Source organism: Salvelinus namaycush, chromosome 11 (assembly GCF_016432855.1).
Source record: "Salvelinus namaycush isolate Seneca chromosome 11, SaNama_1.0, whole genome shotgun sequence".
Taxonomy (NCBI): Eukaryota; Metazoa; Chordata; class Actinopteri; order Salmoniformes; family Salmonidae; genus Salvelinus; species Salvelinus namaycush.
Genome location: NC_052317.1, coordinates 36,918,560 through 36,944,378, shown reverse-complemented (window position 1 = coordinate 36,944,378; position 25,819 = coordinate 36,918,560). Strand labels below are relative to the sequence as shown.

Here is a 25,819-nt window from a genome sequence, read left to right as displayed (position 1 = left end):
ATGTTGAAAAGGTCTGTACATCAGTGATTCTCAAGAGACAGAGTCCCAACGTCATTCTAACATAACAGTAACGTCACTCCGACGTTACCGTCACGTTGCTTTCTAACATTACTGCAACGCTTCTGTAACCAAAATGTTTCTCTCATTATCCTCATGGTGTTGCTCTAACATTACCATAACATTGTTGTCCAACCTTACAGTAACAATTCCTTTCCAGCAGTGTCACGTCTCTGTACAGCAGATCTACAATATGTACAGTAACTTCCTGTGCAAGGCCCAATCAGAGTAAAGCCTTACACACGCTGTCCAATCAAATATCCCCTACACACTGTCCAACCAAAGTAGCCTTACACACAATGTGCATCCGAAAGAAAAACAAAAAAATCTAAATCAGTTATTAATGAGAAGAGAGGAGCCACCAGAGAGAGAGAGGCGTGTGAGAGAGAGAGAGAGAGAGCAGCGTGGGGGAGAGCTGAGCAACCGGAATGCGGGGGGGAGCCACCGGAATGCGGGGGGGAGCCACCGGAATGCGGGGGGGAGAGCAACCGGAATGTGGGGGGGGGAGCGCAACCGGAATGTGGGGGGGGAGCGCAACCGGAATGTGGGGGGGGGGAGCGCAACCGGAATGTGGGGGGGGGAGCGCAACCGGAATGTGGGGGGGGGGAGCGCAACCGGAATGTGGGGGGGGGAGCGCAACCGGAATGTGGGGGGGGGGAGCGCAACCAAAATGTGGGGGGGGGGGGGAAGCGCAACCGGAATGTGGGGGGGGGGAGCGCAACCGGAATGTGGGGGGGGGGGAGCGCAACCGGAATGTGGGGGGGGGAGGGAGCGCAACCGGAATGTGGGGGGGGGGAGCGCAACCGGAATGTGGGGGGGGGGGGGAGCGCAACCGGAATGTGGGGGGGGGGAGCGCAACCGGAATGTGGGGGGGGGAGCGCAACCGGAATGTGGGGGGGGGGAGCGCAACCAAAATGTGGGGGGGGGGGGGAAGCGCAACCGGAATGTGGGGGGTGGGGGGAGCAACCGGAATGTGGGGGGGGGGGGGCGACCGGAATGTGTGGGGGAGGGGGGACCGGAATGTGGGGGGAGGGGGGGGGGGGGGGCAACCGGAATGTGGGGGGGGGAGAGCAACCGGAATGCGGGGGGGGGGAGAGCAACCGGAATGCAGGGGGGGAGCAACCGGAATGCAGGTGGGAGACGAGGCTACTTTTCAAATTCATGTTTCAGATGAAAAGAGGGATGAGAGAAGTAAAGAGGAGCATGCAGCCACTGGAGATACAACACAGTACAGTACAACACAGTGCAGTGTTCATGTTACTGACTGAGCTTTAACTACTGACCTACAGTCAGCTCTCCAGGACCAGGGAGAGAGTGCACTGAATTAGTCCCTTGGAGGAGTGGGGGGCAGTGTGTACGTCTGTGTGTATGTCTGGTTACATGGACCCTGGGAGTGTGTGTGTATTTCTGGTTACATGGCCCTACAAACAGTGTGTATGTATTTCTGTTGCATGGCCCCTGGGAGTGTGTGTCTAAGTGTATACTCCCTAGTGGAGTGGGCAGAGGCCCAGTCTTTAGGGTGCAGCAGCCTCCTCTTGAGGGGAGGCAGAAGGGGTATCATGGTGAATGGAGACCACTCCAGAGGACTTGAACTTGGGCAGGTGGAGGCCAAACTTGTTCTCCACGCCAGCGAAGGTGGCCGTAGCCAGACGGTAACCGCCCACGTGGTCAGCACTGACCGGAGGAAGCTCCGAGATACGAGACTTAGGAGTGGGCTCAGACCCTGACGGACGACTGGAGAGAGAAAGATAGGGAAATGGGAGACATTGTATGATAACTTGAGTTATAACAGTGGGTAGAGTGTGTGTGTACTTACTGCCCTCCGAAGTCCACATTTAACCACCGCTGTAGAAGCTCATAGGTCACCAGAGTCACCCCAAACTGAGGAGAGGATCGACACATACGAGCTGGGGAGAGAGACAGAGTGTAAGCAAATTCCCATTTCCACACACACCACACACCACACACACACACACACACCTCCAGCTCCCTTCCACAGTGCTCTGAATCCCTCCTCATGCATGATTTTCCTGAAGCAGTCCGTGACTCCAGTGTAGGTGGTCTGTCCCGCCCTCGCTGCTACCTGCAGGCGCGTCTTGATGACATCAGCAGGCGTCACCAGGGAGGCAGCAGGGATACCTGGGAAATGTAGTCAAAGGGTATCACCTGTGGCTATGACTGTTTTTGACAGTCAAATAAAATGGAATTGAATTGCATCGCTGGGTAGGTGTGTGTGTAGTGCGTGTGTGTACCGCCGATGGCTCCAGCAGCTAACAGCTGTAATGCGCCCAGTCTTCCCTGTTCGTCGGCGAACTGAGCCTTGGTGTGGGCGTACACTGGGAAGAAGATGGCTGAGAAAGGGATGTCTCTCAAGAAACACGCTTTAGCACCCTACACACACAAAGGGTAAGTGACAGACATTTTCAATCAAAAGGCCTTTGTCTCCCAAAATACAAGCACAATGCCACCAGACGTAATGGTCAAACACACACCTTGTAGAGGCCGAACAAGCCGAGGTCTCGGATGACACTGAGGGCGCTGATTCTGGGTCCTGTGGTGATCTCTCCTGCCACCTGCAATCTGATCTTGACTATCTCCAGCGGGTTAGTAAAGACCACCTGGGAACCCCCTGCCTGCGGAGAGTGACATAGGGTACATGAGGAAGGGAGGGTTGCTACCAAAGCCTCCCATTTAAGTAGGATTAGGTAGAATATAATGGGTGGGGTTTAGGGTTGGGAAGTTTGAGCGAGATGGAACAGACTTGTTTATGTGCAGCTGTGCGGTTTGTTGCTAACGTTTCGTGCTGCAAACCCAGCTTCAGACGCAAAGGTAAGTGTAGGAAAGGATGAAACAGCATCTGTGCCACCAGTAAGTACAGATAGTAACGTTAGTACAAATCCCCTCGCACGGTCCCCGCAGCCGGACAACTTTCTCATGGCTTCTGGAGGGAAATGCTGAAATGCTCAACCGGTGTCGCTCATTCAGCCGACAGAAACGTTCAACCGGTTCTCCCCATTAAGCAACGAGTCAGAGTCTCCTCTGGTCTGTCCTCCATCCGTTACAGGGTCTGAGACGCCGAAGTCTCCCACCATTAGCTCTGACAAATTGAACACCCTAGTCATTGGCGACTCCATTACCCGTAGTATTAGACTTAAAAATAATCATCCAGCGATCATACACTGTTTACCAGGGGGCAGGGCTACCGACGTGAAGGCTAATCTCAAGATGGTGCTGGCTAAAGCTAAAACTGGCGAGTGTAGAGAGTATAGGGATATTGTTATCCACGTCGGCACCAACGATGTTAGGGTGAAATAGTCAGAGGTCACCAAGCACAACATAGCTTCAGCATGTAAATCATCTACAAAGACGTGTCGGCATTGAGTAATTGTCTCTGGCCCCCTCCCAGTTAGGGGGAGTGATGAGCTCTACAGCAGAATCTCAACTCAATCGCTGGTTGAAACTGTTTTTGGCCCTCCCAAAAGATATAATTTGAGATAATTGGGACTCCCCCACAATCAGGACCAAGTCCTTCACTCCTCCCTAACTGGAGGGGTGCTCTCATCTTATCTATGAACATAGACAGGGCTCTAACTCCCCCAGCTCCACAATGAGATAGCCTGCTGCCTGGCCTGCACCCTGTTAGCCACCCTGCTAGCTTAGTGGAGTCTGCCACTAGTATAGTCAGTGCAGTCAGCTCAGCTATCCCCATTGAGACAGTGTCTGTGCCTCGATCTAGGTTGGGCAAAACTAAAAACATGGCGGTGTTCGCCTTAGCAATCTCGCTGGAATAAAGACCTCCTCCATTCCTGTCTTTATTGAAGGAGATTGTGATCTCACATCTCAAAATAGGGCTACTTAATGTTAGATCCCTCACTTCCAAGGAAATAGTCAATGATCATAATCTTGATGTGATTGGCCTGACTGAAACATGGCTTAAGCCTGATGAATTTACTGTGTTAAATGAGGTCTCTCCTCCTGGTTACACTAGTGACCATATCCCCCGCACATCCCACAAAAGGCAGAGGTGTTGCTAACATTTACGATAGCAAATTTCAATTTCCCCCCCAAAAATGACTGGGTTTTCATCTTTTGAGCTTCTAGTCATGAAATCTATGCAGCCTACTCAATCACTTTTTATAGCTACTGTTCACAGGCCTCATACAGCGTTCCTCACTGAGTTCCCTGAATTCCTATCGGACCTTGTAGTCATGGCAGATAATATTCACATTTTTGGTGACTTTAATATTCACGTGGAAAAGTCCACAGACCCACTCCAAAAGGCTTTCGGAGCCATCATTGACTCAGTGGGTTTTGTCCAACATTTCTCCGGACCTACTCACTGCCACAGTCGTACTCTGGACCTAGTTTTGTCCCGTGGAATAAATGTTGTGGATCTTAATGTTTTTCCTCATAATCCTGGACTGTCGGACCACCATTTTATTACTTTTGTAATCGCAACAAATAATCTGCTCAGACCCCAACCAAGGAGCATCAAAAGTCGTGCTATAAATTCTCAGACAACCCAAAGATTCCTAGATGCCCTTCCAGACTCCCTCCACCTACCCAAGACGTCAGAATACAAAAATCCGTTAACCACCTGAGGAACTCAATTTAACCTTGCGCAATACCCTAGATGCAGTCGCACCCCTAAAAACAAAAAACATTTGTCATAAGAAACTAGCTCCCTGGTATACAGAAAATACCCGAGCTCTGAAGCAAGCTTCCAGAAAATTGGAATGGAAATGGCGCTACACAAAACTGGAAGTTTTCCAACTAGCTTGGAAAGACAGTAGCGTGTAGTATCAAAGAGCCCTCGCTGCTGCTCGATCATCCTATTTTTCCAACTTAATTGAGGAGAATAAGAACAATCCAAACTTTATTTTTGATACTGTCGCAAAGATAACTAAAATGCAGCATTCTTTAAGAGAGGATGGCTTTCACTTCAGCAGTGATAATAATTTCATGAACTTTGACGAAAAGATCATGATCATTATAAAGCAAATTATGGACTCCTCTTTAAATTTGCGTATTCCTCCAAAGCTCAGTTGTCCTCAGTCTGCAGAACACTGCCAGGACCTAAGATCAAGGGAGACACTCAAGTTTTGTAATTCTTGACACATTGATGAAAATAGTCTTGTCTCTAAACCTTAAAGCTGCAGACTGGACCCTATTCTAACTAAACTACTGAAAGAGCTGCTTCCTGTGCTTGGCCCTCCTATGTTGAATATAATGCACGGCTCCCTATCCACCGGATGTGTACCAAACCCACTAAAAGTGGCAGAAATCAAACCTCTTGAAAAAGCCAAACCTTGACGCAGAAAAAAATAAAATCAGCCTATATCGAATCTTCCATTCCTCTCAACATTTTTTGAAAAAGCTGTTGTGCAGCAACTCACTGCCTTCCTGAAGACAAACAATGTATACGAAATACTTCAGTCTGGTTTTAGACCCCATCATAGCACTGAGACTGCACTCGTGAAGGTGGTAAATTACCTTTTAATGGCGTCAGACCAAGGCTCTGCATCTGTCCTTGTGCTCCTAGACCTTAGTGCTGCTTTTGATACCATCGATCACCACATTCTTTTGGAGAATGGCCTACACAGACAAGTTCTGGCCTGGTTTAGATCTTATCTGTCGGAAAGATATCAGTTTGTCTCTGTGGATGGCTTGTCTTCTGGACAAATCAACTGTACATTTCAGTGTTCCTCAAGGTTCCGCTTTAGAACCACTATTGTTTTCACTATATATTTTACCTCTTGGTAATGTCATTCGGAAACATAGTGTTAACTTTCACTGCTATGCGGACGATACACAGCTGTACATTTCGATGAAACATGGTGAAGCACCAAAATTGCCCTCCCTGGCAGCCTGTGTTTCAGACATAAGGAAGTGGATGGCAGCACATTTTTTACTTTTCAACTCGGACAAAACAGAAATACTAGTTCTAGGTCCCAAGAAACAAAGAGATCTTCTGTTGGATCTGACAATCTTGATGGTTGTACAGTCATCTCAAATAAAACTGAAGGACCTCAGCATTACTCTGGACCCTGATCTCTCTTTTGACGAAGGAGAGCTTTTTTCCATCTTCGTAACATTAGTGCTAAACACGGCTGCTAGAATCTGGACTTGAACCAACAAATTTAATTATATTACTCCAGTGCTAGCCTCTCTACACTGGCTTCCTGTTAAGGCTAGGGCTGATTTCAAGGTTTTACTGCTAACCTACAAAGCATTACATGGGCTTGCTCCTACCTGTCTTTCCGATTTGGTCCTGCCGTACATACCTACACGTACGCTTCGGTCACAAGACACAGGCCTCCTTACTGTCCCTAGAATGTGGGGGAGATCTTCGTGGGCTATACTCGGCCTTGTCTCAGCGTAGTAGGTTGGTGGTTGAAGATATCCCTCTAGTGGTGTCCTGCCTGTTTTGCCCTGTCCGGGGGGTATCGTCGGACAGGGCCACAGTGTCTCCCGACCACTCCTGTCTCAGCCTCCAGTATTTATGCTGCAATAGTTTGCGTCGGGGGGCTAGGGTCAGTCTGTTATATTTTGTGTATTTCTCCTGTCTTATCCGGTGTCCTGTGTGAATTTAAGTATGCTCCCTCTAATTCTCTCTCTCCTCTCGGAGGACCTGAGCCTTAGGACCATGCCTCAGGACTACCTGGCCTGAGGACTCCTTGCTCTCCCCAGTCCACCTGGTCACGCTGCTGCTCCAGTTTCAACTGTTCTGCCTGCGGCTATGGAACCCTGACCTGTTCACTGGACGTGCCACCTTGTCCCGGACCTGCTGTTTTGGACTCTCTCTCTAACGCACCTGCTGTCTCTAACTCTGAATGATCGGCTATGAAAAGCCAACTGACATTTACTCCTGAGGTGCTGACCTGTTGCACCCTCTACAATCACTGTGATTATTATTATCTGACCCTGCTGGTCATCTATGAACGTTTGGCCATGTTCTGTTATAATCTCCACCCGGCACAGCCAGAAGAGGACTGGCCACCCCTCATAGCCTGGTTCCTCTCTAGGTTTCTTCCTAGGTTCTGGCCTTTCTAGGGAGATTTTCCTAGCCACCGTGCTTCTGCATTGCTTGCTGTTTTGGGTTTAAGGCTGGGTTTCTGTACAGCACTTGTGTGACATCGGCTGATGTAAAAGGGCTTTATAAATACATTTGATTGATTGATTGACCAGTCTTACTCACACAGGCTCCAGCCAGCACCTCAGCAGCAAAGGGAATGGTGTCGCCTTTACCGGTGAACTTATCTCTCACAAAGTCATTCACCTACAGGGAGAGAGGGGGTAGAGAGAGAGGGAATCAGCAGAGATACTACAGAGGGAATAGCCAGGAACGTCTGAGAAAGAATTTAGTGTTAATTTAGGATTCATCTCCATAGTGATTGGCTGAGTGAACAGGAGGGGGAGGAGTTTGACTCACTGTGAGTTTGATGGCCTTCTCTGGAGCCACGCCTATGAGCTGGGGAAGAAGACCTGGAGAGCAGCATGGGAGATTGAGTCCACATATGACATGAACCACATCTCACGATGACTAGTTTCTCAGGGTAGAAGGAGAGAAGGGAGGAGAAGAGTGCAGGGATGAGAATGAAGGAAAGGGGAGAATTAAAAGGACAAAGAAAGAAGTGGATGGACGGATGCAGGTTTAGTGTTGCAGTGTGGGTGAGCCAACACTAGATGGGAGCCTTCAGTCCTTTTCCCATCAACAGAAGAGAGAGCAGAAGGAGGAGAGCAGTGAATATAAACTCAGCAAAAAAAAGAAACGTCCCTTTTTCAGGACCCTGTCGTTCAAAGATAATTTGTAAAAATCCAAATAACTTCCCAGATGTTCATTGTAAAGGGTTTAAACACTGTTTCCCATGCTTGTTCAATGGACCATAAACAATTAATGAACATGCACCTGTGGAACGGTCGTTAAAACACTAACAGCTTAAAAATGGTAGGCAATTAAGGTCACAGTTATGAAAACTTAGGACTGTCATGACGTTGCCGTCTTTGGGTACAGCGAGCACCATCCCCCTCTCTGCCTCCTACAACCAGGCTGCTGTGGTCAGAGAGGTCGTAAATTCCTAGGGAAGATCCTGCCTCATGGCCACACAGTATAGAGACAGAGTGAATTTTCATAGAGAACAAAGTAATTTCTTCCACCTCACAGAACTTGAGGTCCGAACAACATTTATGTTCCAGAGTAAGTATAAAAGATTGGTGAAGAATCCAGCTACGAACTGGTCCGTTTGTTACAAGTTTGTAAAACTCATGAGAGACGGTGCGGCCACATTACCATAACGCTGTTTATATAATAGCCTCAGATATGAGGTTTACATCTAATTGTTGTATAAGATGAATGAGTGAGGATGATACTGTTTGTAAAATTGTGTAATGTGATTTTGGACTGTTTAATAAAGGAAACTCCAAGTCCCTTTTGAGTTTAACTAAATCAGAGGACCGCCCATGAGCCCAGTTAGGGTCGGGCATCCTGGGACAGGCCCTTTTCTGCAACTTCCGAATAAAACCCCCACTCGGGTTTTCCATCACCAGACCATGTTTCTCCCAAACATGAGAGGACAAAGGTTGCAGACCAGCTTACCTCGATAACGAGAGGGCCAAGGTTTGAGACCAGACTGCTGAATCTTTTAACCATTCCACGTGGTTAAACTCTTAGACTATCGATACCGACAGAATAAGAACAAGTCTTTGATATGAATTACTAGTCTGCAGCTAGGAATTCGGTATCATTGAACGCGAAGACCGACAACCGCCGAAACACCTATCCATAACGACATGAATGAATGTCACTCTGAACTATCCACTCTAACCACGACAGAGAGAGAGAGGACGGAAACTCCAACAGAAACTAACTTTTCCGCAGAGATCCCGACGACACACTGAGCGTAAATATATATATTGATTGCAATTGTTCCCGAATGAGTGAGCGTTCATGTGCAAAGGATCAGCATTTCAATTGTTATAATTATCAACTTTGTAGTGTCTCATCTCAGTTGACCCCCACTTCCCTTTTTGTCCACCAAGCCGTGATACCGGTTTATCCCACTAGGGAAACTCCGTTATCATTTCCTTGTAAATATCTACTGTTTGTTTATGCAGTTCTGTGAATTACTTAGTTAATAAATTATTTAAGACAATTGATGTATGGATGACTCAGTGAAGACAGTTTGTGCAGATAACCAACAATATACGACGTTTGGAATGAGACTAACGTGAGGTAAAATAAGTAATTAATTAATTCGAAGACTAATTGATCAGATATAAAATATCAGAAAAGTTATTAGGAAAATTATAACTTTGTAATCTGAATATTTTCCTTGGTGCCCCGACTTCCTAGTTAATTAGTTACATGATTAATCAGTTTAATCGCGTAATAATAATTACAGAGAGTTATTTGATAAATAAGTCTTCAGTTTAATGATGCCAAAGACACGACAGGACACTAAAGAGGCCTTTCTACTGACTCTGGAAAAACACCAAAATAAATATGCCCAGGGTCCCTGCTCATCTGCGTGAACGTGCCTTAGGCATGCTGCAAGGAGGCATGAGGACTGCAGATGTGGCCAGGGCAATAAATTGCAATGTCCGTACTGTGAGACGCCTAAGACAGCACCACAGGGAGACAGGACGGACAGCTGATCGTCCTCGCAGTGGCAGACCACGTGTAGCAACACCTACACAGGATCGGTACATCCGAACATCACATCTGCGCGACAGGTACAAGATGGCAACAACAACTGCCCGAGTTACACCAGGAACGCACAATCAGTGCTCAGACTGTCCTCAATAGGCTGACAGAGGCTGGACTGAGGGCTTGTAGGCCTGTCTGGTCAGGACGTGCCTTACAACATCACCGGCAACAACGTCGCCTATGGGCACAAACCCACCGTCACTAGACCAGACAGGACTGGCAAAAAGTGCTCTTCACTGATGAGTCGCAGTTTTGTCTCACGTGGTCGGACTCGCGTTTATCGTCGAAGGAATGAAAGTCACACCGAGGCCTGTACTCTGGAGCAGGATCGATTTGGAGATGGAGGGTCCGTGTGTCACAGCATCATCGGACTGAGCTTGTTGTCATTGCAGGCAATCTCAACGCTGTGCGTTACAGGGAAGACATCCTCCTCCCTCATGTGGTACCCTTCCTGCAGGCTCATCCTGACATGACCTTCCAGCATGACAATGCCACCAGCCATACTGCTCGTTCTGTGCGTGATTTCCTGCAAGACAGGAATGTCAGTGTTCTGCCATGGCCAGCGAAGAGCCCGGATCTCAATCCCATTGAGCACGTCTGGGACATGTTGGATCATAGGGGGGGTGGGCCATTCTCCCCAGAAATGTCCGGGAACTTGCAGGTGCCTTGGTGGAAGAGTGGGGTAACATCTCACAGCAAGAACTGGCAAATCTGGTGCAGTCCATGAGGAGATGCACTGCAGTACTTAATGCAGCTGGTGGCCACACCAGATACTGACTGTTACTTTTGATTTTTACCCCCACCTTTGTTCAGGGACACATTACTACATTTCTGTTAGTCACATGTCTGTGGAACTTGTTCAGTTTATGTCTCAGTATTTGAATCTTGTGATGTTCATACAAATATTAACACATGTTAAGTTTGCTGAAAATAAACGCAGTTGACAGTGAGAGGTGAGTTTCTTTTTTTGCTGAGTTTAGGTAAAAGAGCAGGATATGAAAAATATGTGGACCAGGAGAAAAGAGTGAAGGAGACAGGGATGGAAAGAGAGATAAAGAGCAGAAGAGATGGATAGAGGGGAAAACAGCAGCCAAGAAGGGAACAGCGATCAGGAGAGCAGCCATGAGGGGAAGAAGAGCGATCAGGAGAGCAGCCATGAGGGGAAGAAGAGCGATCAGGAGAGCAGCCATGAGGGGAAGCAGAGCGATCAGGAGAGCAGCCATGAGGGGAAGCAGAGCGATCAGGAGAGCAGCCATGAGGGGAAGCAGAGCGATCAGGAGAGCAGCCATGAGGGGAAGCAGAGCGATCAGGAGAGCAGCAATGAGGGGAAGCAGAGCGATCAGGAGAGCAGCCATGAGGGGAAGAAGAGCGATCAGGAGAGCAGCCATGAGGGGAAGAAGAGCGATCAGGAGAGCAGCCATGAGGGGAAGAAGAACGATCAGGAGAGCAGCTATGAGGGGAAGAAGAGCGATCAGGAGAGCAGCTATGAGGGGAAGAAGAGCGATCAGGAGAGCAGCTATGAGGGGAAGAAGAGCGATCAGGAGAGCAGCTATGAGCGGAAGAAGAGCGATCTGGAGAGCAGCTATGAGGGGAAGAAGAGCGATCAGGAGAGCAGCTATGAGGGGAAGAAGAGCGATCAGGAGAGCAGCTATGAGGGGAAGAAGAGCGATCAGGAGAGCAGCTATGAGGGGAAGAAGAGCGATCAGGAGAGCAGCTATGAGGGGAAGAAGAGCGATCAGGAGAGCAGCCATGAGGGGAAGAAGAGCGATCAGGAGAGCAGCCATGAGAGGAAGAAGAGCGATCAGGAGAGCAGCTATGAGGGGAAGAAAAGCAATCAGGAGAGCAGCTATGAGGGGAAGAGGTGTCTGTCCGTACCTCTGTAGAATCCGAAGAAGCCTTCATAGCGCAGCACCTTCTTGGCACAGTCAAAGCTGTTCTTGTACATCAGTTCTCCTACGAACGAGCCTGTACTCCTCTGGTTCTGCATCCTGGTCTTAACCAGGTCTATTGGATACACCGCCGTGGCTCCCGTAGCTACACACACACACAGTCTTGTTTTACTAACCTTGTGGGGACACAGTTGATTCCTATTCAAAATCTTATTTTCACTAACCCCAAAACCTAACCTTAACCCTAAACCTAACCTTCAACAAGCAAGCCTAATTGTTTTTGGTTGTATTTTACCCCCTTTTCTTATCTCGTCTCACTGCCGGCCTGCCACAAGAGCGCGTTGAGCCAAGTAAAGCCCCTCGCCAAACCTCCACGAAGCTGGGTCAATTGTATGCTGCCGTATGGGACTCCCGTTCACGTCCGGTTGTGATACAACTCGTGATCGAACACAGGTCTGTAGTTACGCACCTAGCACTACTATGCAGTGCCTTAGACCACTGCACCACTCGGGAGGCCCCCTAATTTAAACCCTAAACCGCCTAAAAATAGCCAAAATGTCCCCAGTTGGTAGAACTTCTGTTTTGTTTAATATGCTATAGTTAAATTATTCTATAGTTAAACATGTCTGTCGACATACACAGAAGATATGAACCATCTCAAATATGAGCTTCTAAGTGTGCGATTGAAACTGGAAATATTTAAAATGTACCATCCCTTACCTCACCCAGTCCCTTACCGCATCACCCCCTCCCCAGTCCCTTACCTCCAGCAATTGAGCCCAAGCTGAAACGGTAGGCCGACTCTGCAACCTGCAGCAACACTGACCTGGAACCATCACCTTGGCTCTGCTACAGAGGGACAGACGGACAGACAGAGAGAGAGAGAGACACACATGTATGCTCATTTACTTGAGCGCACACACACACACCAGCACGCGCACACACACACACACTAGCACACCCACCCACACACACACACACTAGCACACCCACCCACCCACTAGCACACACTAACACCCCCACACCCCCACTAGCACACACACACCCCCACTAGCACACACACACACACACACACACACACACACACCCCCACTAGCACACACACACCCCCACTAGCACACACACACCCCCACTAGCACACACACACCCCCACTAGCACACACACACCCCCACTAGCACACACACCCCCACTAGCACACACACCCCCACTAGCACACACACCCCCACTAGTACACACACCCCCACTAGTACACACACCCCCACTAGTACACACACCCCCACTAGCACACACACCCCCACTAGCACACACACCCCCACTAGTACACACAAAACTGAAAGAGCGAACCACTGCTTTTAATCAGGGCAAGGCGACCAGAAACATGACCAAATACAAACAGTGTAGCTATTCCCTCCGCAAGGCAATCAAACAAGCTAAGCGTCAGTATAGAGACAAAGTAGAGTCGCAATTCAACGGCTCAGACACGAGAGGTATGTGGCAGGGTCTACAGTCAAATCATGGACTACAAAAAGAAAACCAGCCCCGTCGCAGACCCCGATCTCTTGCTCCCAGACAAACTAAAAACCTTTTTGCTCGCTTTGAAGACAATACAGTGCCACTGACACGGCCCGCTACCGAAACCTGCGGGCTTTCCTTCACCGCAGCCAATGTGAGTAAAACATTTTCACAGAGTTTACCCTTGCAAGGCTGCTGGCCCAGACGGCATCCCTAGCCGCGTTCTCAGAGCATGCGCAGACCAGCTGGCTGGTGTGTTTACGGACATATTCAATCAATCCTTATCCCAGTCTGCTGTTCCCACATGCTTCAAGAGGGCCACCATTGTTCCTGTACCCAAGAAAGCTAAGGTAACTGAGCTAAACGACTACCGCCCCGTAGCACTCACTTCCGTCATCATGAAGTGCTTTGAGGGACCAGTCAAGGATCATATCACCTCTACCTTACCCGACACCCTAGACCCACTCCAATTTACTTACCACCCCAATTGGTCCACAGACGGCACAATCGCAATCACACTGCCCTATCCCAACTGGACAAGAGGAATACCTATTTAAGAATGCTGTTCATCGACTACAGCTCAGCATTTAACACCATAGTACCCTCCAAACTCGCCACTAAGCTCGAGACCCTGGGTCTCGACCCCGCCCTGTGCAACTGGGTGCTGGACTTTCTGACGGGACGCCCCCAGGTGGTGAGGGTAGGAAACAACATCTCCACCCCGCTGATCCTCAACACTGGGGAGAAGGTGGAACGTTTTAAGTTCCTCGGCTTACACATCACGGACAAACTAAAATGGTCCACCCACACAGACAGCGTGGTGAAGAAAACGCAACAGCGCCTCTTCAACCCCAGGAGGCTGAAGAAATTTGGCTTGTCAACAAAAACACTCAAACTTTTACAGCTGCACAATCGAGAGCATCCTGTCGGGCTGTATCACCGCCTGGTACGGCAACTGCTCCGCCCACAGCGGTAAGGCTCTCCAAAGGGTAGTGAGTTCTGCACAACGCATCACCGGGGGCAAACTACCTGCCCTCCAGGACATCTACACTAGAGGTTGACCGATTAATCGGAATGGCCGATTAATTAGGGCCGATTTCAAGTAAATCGGTATTTGGCCGTTTTTTTTGTTTTTTTTTAACACCTTTAACTAGGCAAGTCAGTTAAGAACACATTCTTAATGTCAATGATGGCCTAGGAACGGTGGGTTAACTGCCTTGTTCAGGGGCAGAACGACAGATTTTTACCTTGTACGCTCGGGGATTCAATCTTGCAACCTTACGGTTAACTAGTCCAACGCTCTAACCACCTGCCTCTCATTGCACTCCACGAGGAGCCTGCCTGTTACGCGAATGCAGTAAGAAGCCAAGGTAAGTTGCTAGCTAGCATTAAACTTCTCATAAAAAACAATCAATCGATCAATCATAATCACTAGTTAACCACACATGGTTGATGATATTACTAGTTTATCTAGTGTGTCCTGCATATAATCGATGCGGTGCGCATTCGCGAAAAAGGTACCTAACCATAAATATCAATGCCTTTCTTAAAATCAATACACAGAAGTATATATTTTTAAACCTGCATATTTAGCTAAAAGAAATTTGCAGGCAATATTAACCAGGTGAAATTGTGTCACTTCTCTTGCGTTCATTGCACGCAGAGTCAGGGTATATGCAACAGTTTGGGCCGCCTCGCTCGTTGCGAACTAATTTGCCAGAATTAATGTTATGACATAACATTGAAGGTTGTGCAATGTAACAGGAATATTTAGACTTATGGATGCCACCCGTTAGATAAAATACGGAACGGTTCTGTATTTCACTGATAGAATAAATGTTTTGTTTTCGAGTTTGATTTGATTTGACACACCCACACACACAAGCGCGCGCACACACACACACACACTAGCGCGCACACACACTAGCGCACACACACACTAGCGCACACACACACACACACTAGCGCGCACACACACACACACTAGCGCGCACACACACTAGCGCGCACACAGACACTCACTAGCACACAAACACACACTAGCACACAAACGAGCACACACTAGCGCACGAGCACACACTAGCGCACGAGCACACACTAGCGCACGAGCACACACTAGCGCACGAGCACACACTAGCGCACGAGCACACACTAGCGCACACACACACACACACTAGCGCACACACACACACACACACTAGCGCACACACACACACACACACTAGCGCACACACACACTAGCGCACACACACACTAGCGCACACACACACACACACTAGCGCGCACACACACACACACTAGCGCGCACACACACACACACTAGCGCGCACACACACACACACTAGCGCGCACACACACTAGCGCGCACACAGACACTCACTAGCACACAAACACACACTAGCACACAAACGAGCACACACTAGCGCACGAGCACACACTAGCGCACGAGCACACACTAGCGCACGAGCACACACTAGCGCACGAGCACACACTAGCGCACGAGCACACACTAGCGCACACACACACACTAGCGCACACACACACACACACACACACTAGCGCACACACACACACACACACACTAGCGCACACACACACACACACACTAGCGCACACACACACACACACTAGCGCACACACACACACACACACACACACACACACACTAGCGCACACACACACACACTAGCGCACACACACACACACTAGCGCACACACACACACACTAGCGCACACACACACACACTAGCGCACACACACACACACTAGCGCACACACACACACACTAGCGCACACACACACACACACACACACACACACTAGCGCACACACACACACACACACACACACACTAGCGCACACACACACACACACACACACACACACTAGCGCACACACTAGCGCACACACACACACTAGCGCACACACACTAGCGCACACACACTAGCGCACACACACACACACTAGCGCACACACACACACACTAGCGCACACACACACACACTAGCGCACACACACACACTAGCGCACACACACACACACTAGCGCACACACACACACACTAGCGCACACACACACACACTAGCGCACACACACACACACTAGCGCACACACACACACACTAGCGCACACACACACACACACACTAGCGCACACACACACACACACTAGCGCACACACACACACACTAGCGCACACACACACACACTAGCGCACACACACACACACACTAGCGCACACACACACACACACTAGCGCACACACACACACACACTAGCGCACACACACACACACTAGCGCACACACACACACACTAGCGCACACACACTAGCGCACACACACTAGCGCACACACACTAGCGCACACACACTAGCGCACACACACTAGCGCACACACACACACACTAGCGCACACACACACACACTAGCGCACACACACACACACTAGCGCACACACACACACACTAGCGCACACACACACACACTAGCGCACACACACACACACTAGCGCACACACACACACACTAGCGCACACACACACACACTAGCGCACACACACTAGCGCACACACACACACACTAGCGCACACACACACACACTAGCGCACACACACACACTAGCGCACACACACACACTAGCGCACACACACACACTAGCGCACACACACACTAGCGCACACACAGACAGGTCTCTTACCTGTTTCTGTATCTCAGCCAGGTGATAGGGCAGTGCTCCCTCCTCCAGTGGGGCTATCCTCTCAATGTCAGAAACGTTCAGACGTCTGAAACAAAACACAGCACAATTACCACACAATATTCAATAAGCTTGCCCCAGCATTCTGAACAGGTATGTTTGTGTAAGGCACACATATATTATGCATACAATGCAAGGCTGAAGAGCGATACTCATGCATGTGTTTACCCAGAGTGGGAGTGAAGACCTGATAACTGGTACAGGATGTCGATTTCCATGGGAGAGATCTGGCCAAACTTGTTAGCAGCAAAGATAAACTCCTCTAGAGAGAGGGAGATCAAGAGGGAGGAAGAGGGGAAGAGAAACAGTGTGTGAGAGCGAAAAAGAGATGGGTTAACAAGTCTGCATAACACAGACATACTACATAGAGATTGAGAGACCTCGCCAAGACTCTTCAACATAACAGTTCCTCTGCTGGCAGCTAACAGACGACTGGAAAGGGTGATCCCACTACTCCTCTCACTCTAACATGTCTGGAACAGGGTACTCCCCAGGATATTTTAACAAGGTGGTTCTGCTGAGTATGGCCGGGGAGGAGACCCAGAGGGTGTTAGTGCCCCCCTTTGGACTCAGAGATTTGGGCGTTTTTTAACACCTGTAACTGCCATTTCCCGCAATCTAGAGCAAAAAAATGCCTTATATGAGAAAAACGCAACAAAAAAGCAAATATTAAATAAAAGTAGTTCATTTTAATTTGTTTTATTACATAGTGGAGTAGCCAGTCCACAAAGGTGGAGCAGTGCCTCTCACATTCTTTGGGGAGAACCCTGGTGTGTCGGTACAGTACAGTGTGTGTGGAAGGGTATACAATTGGTATGGATGGGAATACATGTGTTCCCTTTAGTGACCAGTGTGTTACCTTTAGTGACCAGTGTGTTACCTTTAGTGACCAGTGTGTCCTTGCGGGTACCGGCCAGTGTGCTATAGATCTTGCGGATCAGCTCCATGTTGTTTAGGAGAGAGTTAAATGCGTTGAAGTAGGAAAAGCTGACCATGTGAGAGGTGCTGCCCCCCGCAGCCTGGGAGAACAATCACACAGAGGGTTAGAACATCCAGTCTTCCCCCTGACCTCCTCCCCAACACACCATCACATTTACAGTACACACACGCTCTTACCGAAACCAGGTTTTCCTCCACGAACGGTGTGAGCACGTGGTGTCGGATGGTGGCCATGATGTCACTAAAGTCCATGGCAGAGATGGTGCCGCTTTTGTTCTTGTCCTTCTGGGCAAAGGCCTGGCGCGCATGTTCCAACTGTAACTCCTGTAGACAAAGAAGACAGTGTGGTGTGGTGTGGTGTGGTGTGGTGTGGTGTGGTGTGGTGTGGTGTGTGTGAATACCTGTAGGAACTGGGTGAACTCGAGGTAGCTAAGGCGTTTTTTGCGATCGTGTCCAAAGTGCAGGCGGATGAACTCACAGTCCCAGTTAAAGGGGATGTGGTGGTGCACTGTGGTCTGGCTGAAGATGTCCCGCACATTCTCTGTTAAAGGGGAGGATAAAGTGAGACACCCATAGAATTGGAATGAGTAGAATGGGTTTGCCATTGAATGCAATGTTGTGTTGAGAGAAAAGGCAGCCATATTGGGTGTACCATTTTAAAATGTCTTCACATCTCAGAATTCTGTTTCTTTCTGTGTATCTGTGAAACAGGGACAATCTGTTCAACTCATTCTAATTCTATGCCAGACAATTAATAGCCCACATTCGTCAGATTTAGAATTACAGTAACCTTTAGGCTGAGTGAGTATACTAACAAACCAGAATTGGTTCCCTTTAATTATTAGGCATGCCAGGCACACACACACACTCACCCCCTCTCAAGCACTAAAAAGTGTGTGTGAGAGTGATTTAGAGAGAACGTAATAGTGTGCTAAATCGTAATCCTATTAACAATTAAATGATTGCAACATTTTCTGGGCTGAAACCATGGGAACAGTTGACGAAAGCATGTACACACAGTAACGTACCAAAAGAGATGTCTCCAGTGCCAGTCTTGTCAAACAGCTGGAAGGCTACGATGAAGAGGGCATCCGGAACACACAGCACCGACTCAAACGCTAAGAACTCCTGGAACGAGATCAGCCTGTGTGTGTTTTGTGGAAAGAGAGAAAGAGAGGCAACATTAAAACACATTACACACATGAAGCCATGCAGGACAAAGCTTCACTTACACAACATCCAATCAGAAGGAGAAAGGCTCAGCTTTCGCTGAAACATCAGAAAAATGTCAACGATGACGTAGGGTGAGATTAGACCATGCAGTATTTCTAAAAATACCCCATGTATTTAAAATACTGTTAACCAATTGTCATGGATTTCAGTTCATTTCTCTAGACTGAACTAAATTTAGAAGGTTCATTGGGGATTGGCTGCTTGTAGGTCATTACTTTTAATCAGCTCTGAATGACACAGATGTGTGGTTCTGCACCCTGCAACAGAATGCCAAGCATGTGCAAAGCTGTCATCAAGGCAAAGGTTTGCTATTTTGAAGAATATAAAAACATATTTTTAGATATGTTTAACACTTTTTTGGTTACTACATGATTCCATATGTGTTGTTTCATAGTTTTGATGTCTTCACTATTATTCTATAATAGAGGTCGATCGATTAATAGGAATGGCCGATTAATTAGGGCCGATTTCAAGTTACAACAATCGGTAATCGCCATTTTTGGACACCGATTATGGCCGATTACATTGCACTCCACGAGGAGACTGCGTGGCAGGCTGACTACCTGTTATGCGAGTGCAGCAAGGAGCCACGGTAAGGTGCTAGCTAGCATTAAACTTGTCTTATAAAAAACAATCACTCACTAGTTAACTACACATGGTTGATGATATTACTAGTTTATCTAGCTTGTCCTGCGTTGCATATAATTGATGCGGTGGCTGTTAATTTATCATTGAATCATAGCCTACTTCACCAAACGGGTGATTTAACAAGCGCATTCGAAAAAAGCACCGTCTTTGCACCAATGTGTACCTAACCATAAACATCAACGCCTTTCTTAAAATCAATACACAAGTATATATTTTTTAAACCTGCATATTTAGTTAATATTGCCTGCTAACATGAATTTCTTTGAACTATGGAAATTGTGTCACTTCTCTTGCGTTCAGTGTAAGCAGAGTCAGGGTATATGCAGCAGTGGGCCACATGGCTCGTTGCGAACTGTGTGAAGACCATTTCTTCCTAACAAAGACGGTAATTAATTTGCCAGAATTGTACATAATTATGACATAACATTGAAGGTTGTGCAATGCAATATTAGACTTCAGTGAAATACGGAACGGTTCCGTATTTCACTGAAAGAATAAACGTTTTGTTTTCGAAATGATAGTTTCCGGATTTGACCATATTAATGACCTAAGGCTCGTATTTCTGTGTGTTACTATATTAAGTCTATGATTTGATTAAGCAGTCTGACTGAGCGGTGGTAGGCAGCAGCAGGCTCGTAAGCATTCATTCAAACAGCACTTTCATGCATTTGCCAGCAGCTCTTCGCTGTGCTTCAAGCATTGCGCTGTTTATGACTTCAAGCCTATAAACTCACGAGATTAGGCTGGCAATACTAAAGTACCTATTAGAACATCCAATAGTCAAAGGTATATGAAATACAAATGGTATAGAGAGAAATAGTCCTATAATAACTACAACCTAAAACTTCTTACCTGGGAATATTGAAGACTCATGTTAAAAGGAACCACCAGCTTTCATATGTTCTCATGTTCTGAGTAAGGAACTTAAACGTCAGCTTTTTTACATGGCACATATTGCACTTTACTTTCTTCTCCAACACTTTGTTTTTGCATTATTTAAACCAAATTGAACATGTTTCATTATTTATTTGAGGCTAAATTTATTTTATTGATTTATTATATTAAGTTAAAACAATTGTTCATTCAGTATTGTTGTAATTGTCATTATTACAAATAAATAAATAGGCCGATTAATCGGTATCGGCTTTTTTTGGTCCTCCAATAAATCAGTATCAGCGTTGAAAAATCATAAATCGGTCGACCTCTAGTAAACATATGTCCCATGCAAATAAAGCCCTTTGAATTGAAATGAGACACAGGAGAGAGAGATAAATAGAAAGGGAAGGAGACAAGGCAGGATGCTTGAGCAACTGTTCCACAGAAAGAGAGAACAGAGAGAGAGAAGGGAGGCAGCTCTTTACCCATCTTTTGGTGAAGAGAGGGTGTGCGAAATAAAGATAGACAAAGAGGATGACAGAGAGAGGGTGAATGTAGACAGCTCCTTACCCGTCCTTGGTGGTATCAGCTACACCTGCGATGAGCTGTACAGTTTTGGGGTTGTGGTGGATCTGTGTGTGCAGGCCCAGGTATTTCTGCACAAAGTCCCCCGGGGTCATTAACTTCTCGCCATCTGCATCCACCACACTGGCATGCTGGAGGGGTTATGACAGACAGAGTCACACAGGGTCCGTTCCTTGTACTGTTATAACAATCATAACCCTGAGCATTATCAACTCCTCTGTCATGCTTAGAAGAATTACGACAGAAACCCACATCACATCATTTTGAGTTTCCTGCTAAACACTGACATGTTGAGGGGGGTTAGGACAGAATGCATACAGGGGGAGTTTGGGTTCCTGACTTAACTCTTATCCATCACACTGGCACGCTAAGGTGGTTCTAAATGTGACGCTATAATGTGGCTCTTACTTCTTCCCGGGTAGACACACGATAAGGGCATTGATTTTGTTAAGGCCTCACACTCTGGCAGTATAAACTGTGCACTGTGTGTAGACAATGTGTGAACAACTGGAAAGCCTATTTACATAAGATATGCTCAATCAATGAGCATCACTCTCCAAATATAACTACGTATGACAATAGCCACAGGAAGTAGTTTGGGGGTGCTGCGATTTTTTCTTGCCCCTGTCTATACCAGACCACTAACACAGGACTAGTAAAGGCCCAGTGCACTACTTTTGTGAAAATAATTTAAACTAAATGTGTGAGTGTTTACCAGCATGTGACTTGAGTTTGATAATTATCTGTACAAAACAGTTAATATAAAAATACTTCCTTGAAATGTTTTTCAGTCTCTTGAAATACTTTGCAAATGCAACTTTTTCTACGTTAAAATGACCATTTCAGTTTCTTTTACATTTTAGTAGATGCTCTTATCCAGAGCAAATAACAGTAGTGAGTGTATACATTTTCATACTGGCCCCCCATTGGAATCAAACCCACAACCCTAGCATTGCAAGCGCTATGCTCTACCAACTGAGCCACATCACCACAAACCACTTGATGTCTCAATGTACTAAATGTTTTTCCATCATGGTGATGAAAAGTCTACAGGTACAATCCTAGATGACCAGCCTATGTACAATACAGTAATATACATTTACATTAAGTGGTTTGTAAGGACGGTAAATTAATAATGTACAAAGTGGTTGTTTTTCATGTTATTTGATCAAGAAAAATATTTAATTTGATATGTTTGAGAACAGGGTTTTGTTCTTTCTGGATTCCATTAGAATGACAGAATCACAGAGAAAGGGACATAGCAACAACTCTTACAATTCCAACTATTGAATCCTGCAAGATACTGTTCTTCATCATACAACTACCTTTTTTGCCAAAGCAGAGATTGAATGATTTTTTGCTGCGCAACAGACATCTATATTGGTCCGCTAATACTAGTAAAGGCCCAGTGCACCACTTTTTTAATACAGTAAAAAAAAATATTCCGATTTTTCAGGGGGTGCTGCAGCACCCTCAGCACACCTACCCGCAGTTATGCATATGACTTGACATGTCCGACTGACAACTAAAGGTGAACTAGCCTATTTACAAAGATTCCGATTCCTTAAAGGAATAAGAACTTTCCAGAAAGTATTTTGGGTAAGGTCCCTTTACCTAACCTTTCATTTTAGTAATTTAGCAGACATTCTTATCCAGATCGACTTACAGGAGCAAGTAGGGTTAAGAACCTAGCTCCAGGGGACACTGACCAATTTTTCATCTAGTCGGCTCGGACTAGCTTTGTGAGCTAAGCCATCTTAGGCTTTATGTTATGTTTTCAGTAGCTCTATTAGCCCATACGAGGCACTGACTGCTGTTTCATCCACAGAGCCATGAAGGATCAAGCACAACAGTGTGCAACTGTAAATACACTTTAGAAGTGCCATTATTTATGTTCAACATGGAACTCACAGCTTCAGCGGGTTCTGAGAAATGCTGAATACTAAATGCTGTACAATCTTTCAATGTTTTGACTAATACATGACCTCTAACTCTCACATGACATACAGTATGTAAAATGTGTATACCCCCCCCCCCCCCCCCCGTGTATAGCCTAATGTACCATCTGCTGACTGACCAGGTGAAAGCTATGATCCCTTATTGATGTCACCTGTTATATCCACTTCAATGTTAAAGAAGGTTAAAGAAGGATTTGTAAGCCTTAAGACATTGTGTATGTGTGCCAATCAAAGAGTGAATGGGCAAGACAAAATATTTAAGTGCCTTTGAACAGGGTATGGTAGTAGGTGCCAGGCGCACTGGTTTGTGTGTGTCAAGAATTGCAACGCTACTGGGTTTTTCACGTTCAACAGTTTCCCGTGTGTATCAAGAATGGTTTACCACACAAAGGACATCCAGCCAACTTGACACAACTATGGGTACCATTGGAGTCAAGATGTGCCAGTATCCCTGTGGAATTCTTGACACCTTGTAGAGTCCATGCCCCAATGAATTGAGCCTGTTCTGAGGGCAAAAGGGGTGCAACACAATATTAGGAAGGTGTTCCTAATGTTTTGTACACTCAGTGTATAGGTGCCCTGCCAGGGAGGGAAACAGGCAGAACTGACAGCCCTCCCATACCGACGATGACACAGTGTGAACACACAGGCAATTAGCTTTGTAATTCAGCCGATAGATGCTTGCTTACTCCATCACAGAATGCCTGCCACATTCAAACACAGGCAAATGTCACATGACTCAAGCTATGGCAGAGGGATTTCTTGTGGCAAGGTTAACTGACACTGATGTTTGCTACCAGCCGGGCACTCATGCCATGCCCATACATGATACAGCCTGCCCTTCTCAGTGATTTAATGCATAGGGTGCATTCTACTCTATAGCCTCTTCTCCATGTAGAACAGATGAAGAGGAAACACTATTGAGATACACCTTTCACCATTACTGTGTTGTTGTGTGTATTTTGGTATTTTATTAGGATTCCTATTAGCTGTTGCGAAAGCCACAGCTACTCATCTTAAGTTCCACACAAAACATTTAATAATACTGAACATTAATAGACAAGAACAGCTCAAGGACAGAACTACATAACGTGTGTGGGTTGGTCTTTAATTAAAGAGCATAGTGACACAGCTCCCCACAAGATTCCCTCAAGCTAAATCATGACTTCAGTTCACCCTGGGGGGATAGTGACCCTAGATGTTTCCCCAAGGAACTGAACTATAGTCCGTTTCGCATCATCTTCCGGATGGTGGAGGTTAGGATTTAGGGAGGGTAGCTGATTCCAAGCTGTGATTGTGAGTCACTTTGCATATAAACTGTGCATAGTGATCATTTGAGGCAGGCTAAAGTTGAAGGCCAAAGAGTTGTTCTTACCTTGAGAAAGATAACCTTCAATTCGCTCGGGTCTGCCCGTTTGGTGGATTGCACCTGCCAAGCAATATGATTAAGATAAAAATGTTAAGGTAATGACTCGTTCTGCAGCAAAAACAAATATACAGCGGCTAGTTACATTTACATAATGTAAACGGTTAACTAACTAGCTGTTTGGTTTTGTAATCAATACTACCTAGCTGACACTGGGATAAAGTGTGTCTCCTTGCAATTGGAAATTACAAATGAAAAGATTCCAAAAGCAAACAGAGGACTTGAAAGACTGCTATCCTACAAGACATATAATTATTGTCAAAACGAATGCAAAGTATCACACCAACTGTTACTGCAGGTGAGTTGACCAGGAAACACTGCTACTGCTAACTAGTTAGCTACTGGCTAGTTAGCTACAGTAACGTTACTCAAAAGATGAAGACACAAACCCTTCTTCAAATGACTCGTTAGGTTTAAAACAGCAAAGAGCAGAGCGGATAAGAGGGTATTTAGACACACGATGGTAGTTGAGTGATGCGGTTGTCATTATTGCACAATCTTGTGAGTTAGTAGATAGCTAGTATCGCAATGTTAATCAGATGTAGATGCTAGCCTTATCGCTAACTCCGCCTAGTGGATGTTCATTCAAGGCCAGAGACCGGGCGTTACCGCAGTGATGCACGGAACAATGAATGCCCTACACCCGCTAAAAAGAGACTCAAATAATCCCTTAAACGATATAGTCATATACCCAATACAAAACAGATAAAACATGCAGACAACATTAAAAGCGATTTCTGAAACGTAAAGCAAGCGATGCCGAAGTCACCTTGACCGCCATGTTGGTTTCGACGTCACGTACAGTTAGCTAGCGCAGGCGCTTTCACTGCAGAATTCCAAATAAATTAAATGAAAAGCAAACTCCGGTCTAATCTGAAACGATTGCATCAACCCCACTATTCTAGTCTAGTGCGTGTCCCTCTGACTCTCTGTTCTAAAAGTGTGTGTGTGTCTCTTCAGCTGTAGCGGTCGTGGTTCGAGCATTCCAAGGGTGATGCAAGGACACGTTTCTAAGCCTGAGTGAAAACAGACTGCTAGCTATTCAGACCAATCGAATAATTAACCTGGCCACACAAATACAGTAGCCTATTTGTGGGAGAACAAATATTGCATAGCATAACCGTGGGAAGTAGAGGTGCTGAGGGTGCTGCAGCACCCGCTGAAAAATCATAATAATTTATTTAAAAAAAAAATATATATATATATATATATAAATTAATATTTTTGAAATTAATAT

General features: G+C 46.5%; 1 protein-coding gene across 1 annotated transcript; it reads right to left on the bottom strand.

Annotated features, from left to right (window-relative positions):
• Positions 1-1,121: 1,121 nt before the first annotated feature.
• On the bottom strand, positions 1,122-25,525 carry LOC120055650 (calcium-binding mitochondrial carrier protein Aralar1-like). Its single transcript, XM_039003540.1, has 18 exons — positions 25,352-25,525; positions 24,532-24,585; positions 21,184-21,329; positions 18,885-19,000; positions 18,258-18,397; positions 18,034-18,180; positions 17,798-17,936; positions 17,086-17,179; positions 16,861-16,945; positions 12,417-12,501; positions 11,639-11,797; positions 7,490-7,542; positions 7,256-7,336; positions 2,550-2,690; positions 2,310-2,448; positions 2,038-2,196; positions 1,874-1,964; positions 1,122-1,791 (listed from the first exon to the last, which is right to left on the bottom strand). Exons 1-18 carry the CDS (start codon positions 25,361-25,363, stop codon positions 1,572-1,574), a joined length of 2,061 nt encoding a protein of 686 aa, XP_038859468.1. The 5' UTR covers positions 25,364-25,525; the 3' UTR covers positions 1,122-1,571.
• Between the last annotated feature and the right edge of the window lie 294 nt (positions 25,526-25,819).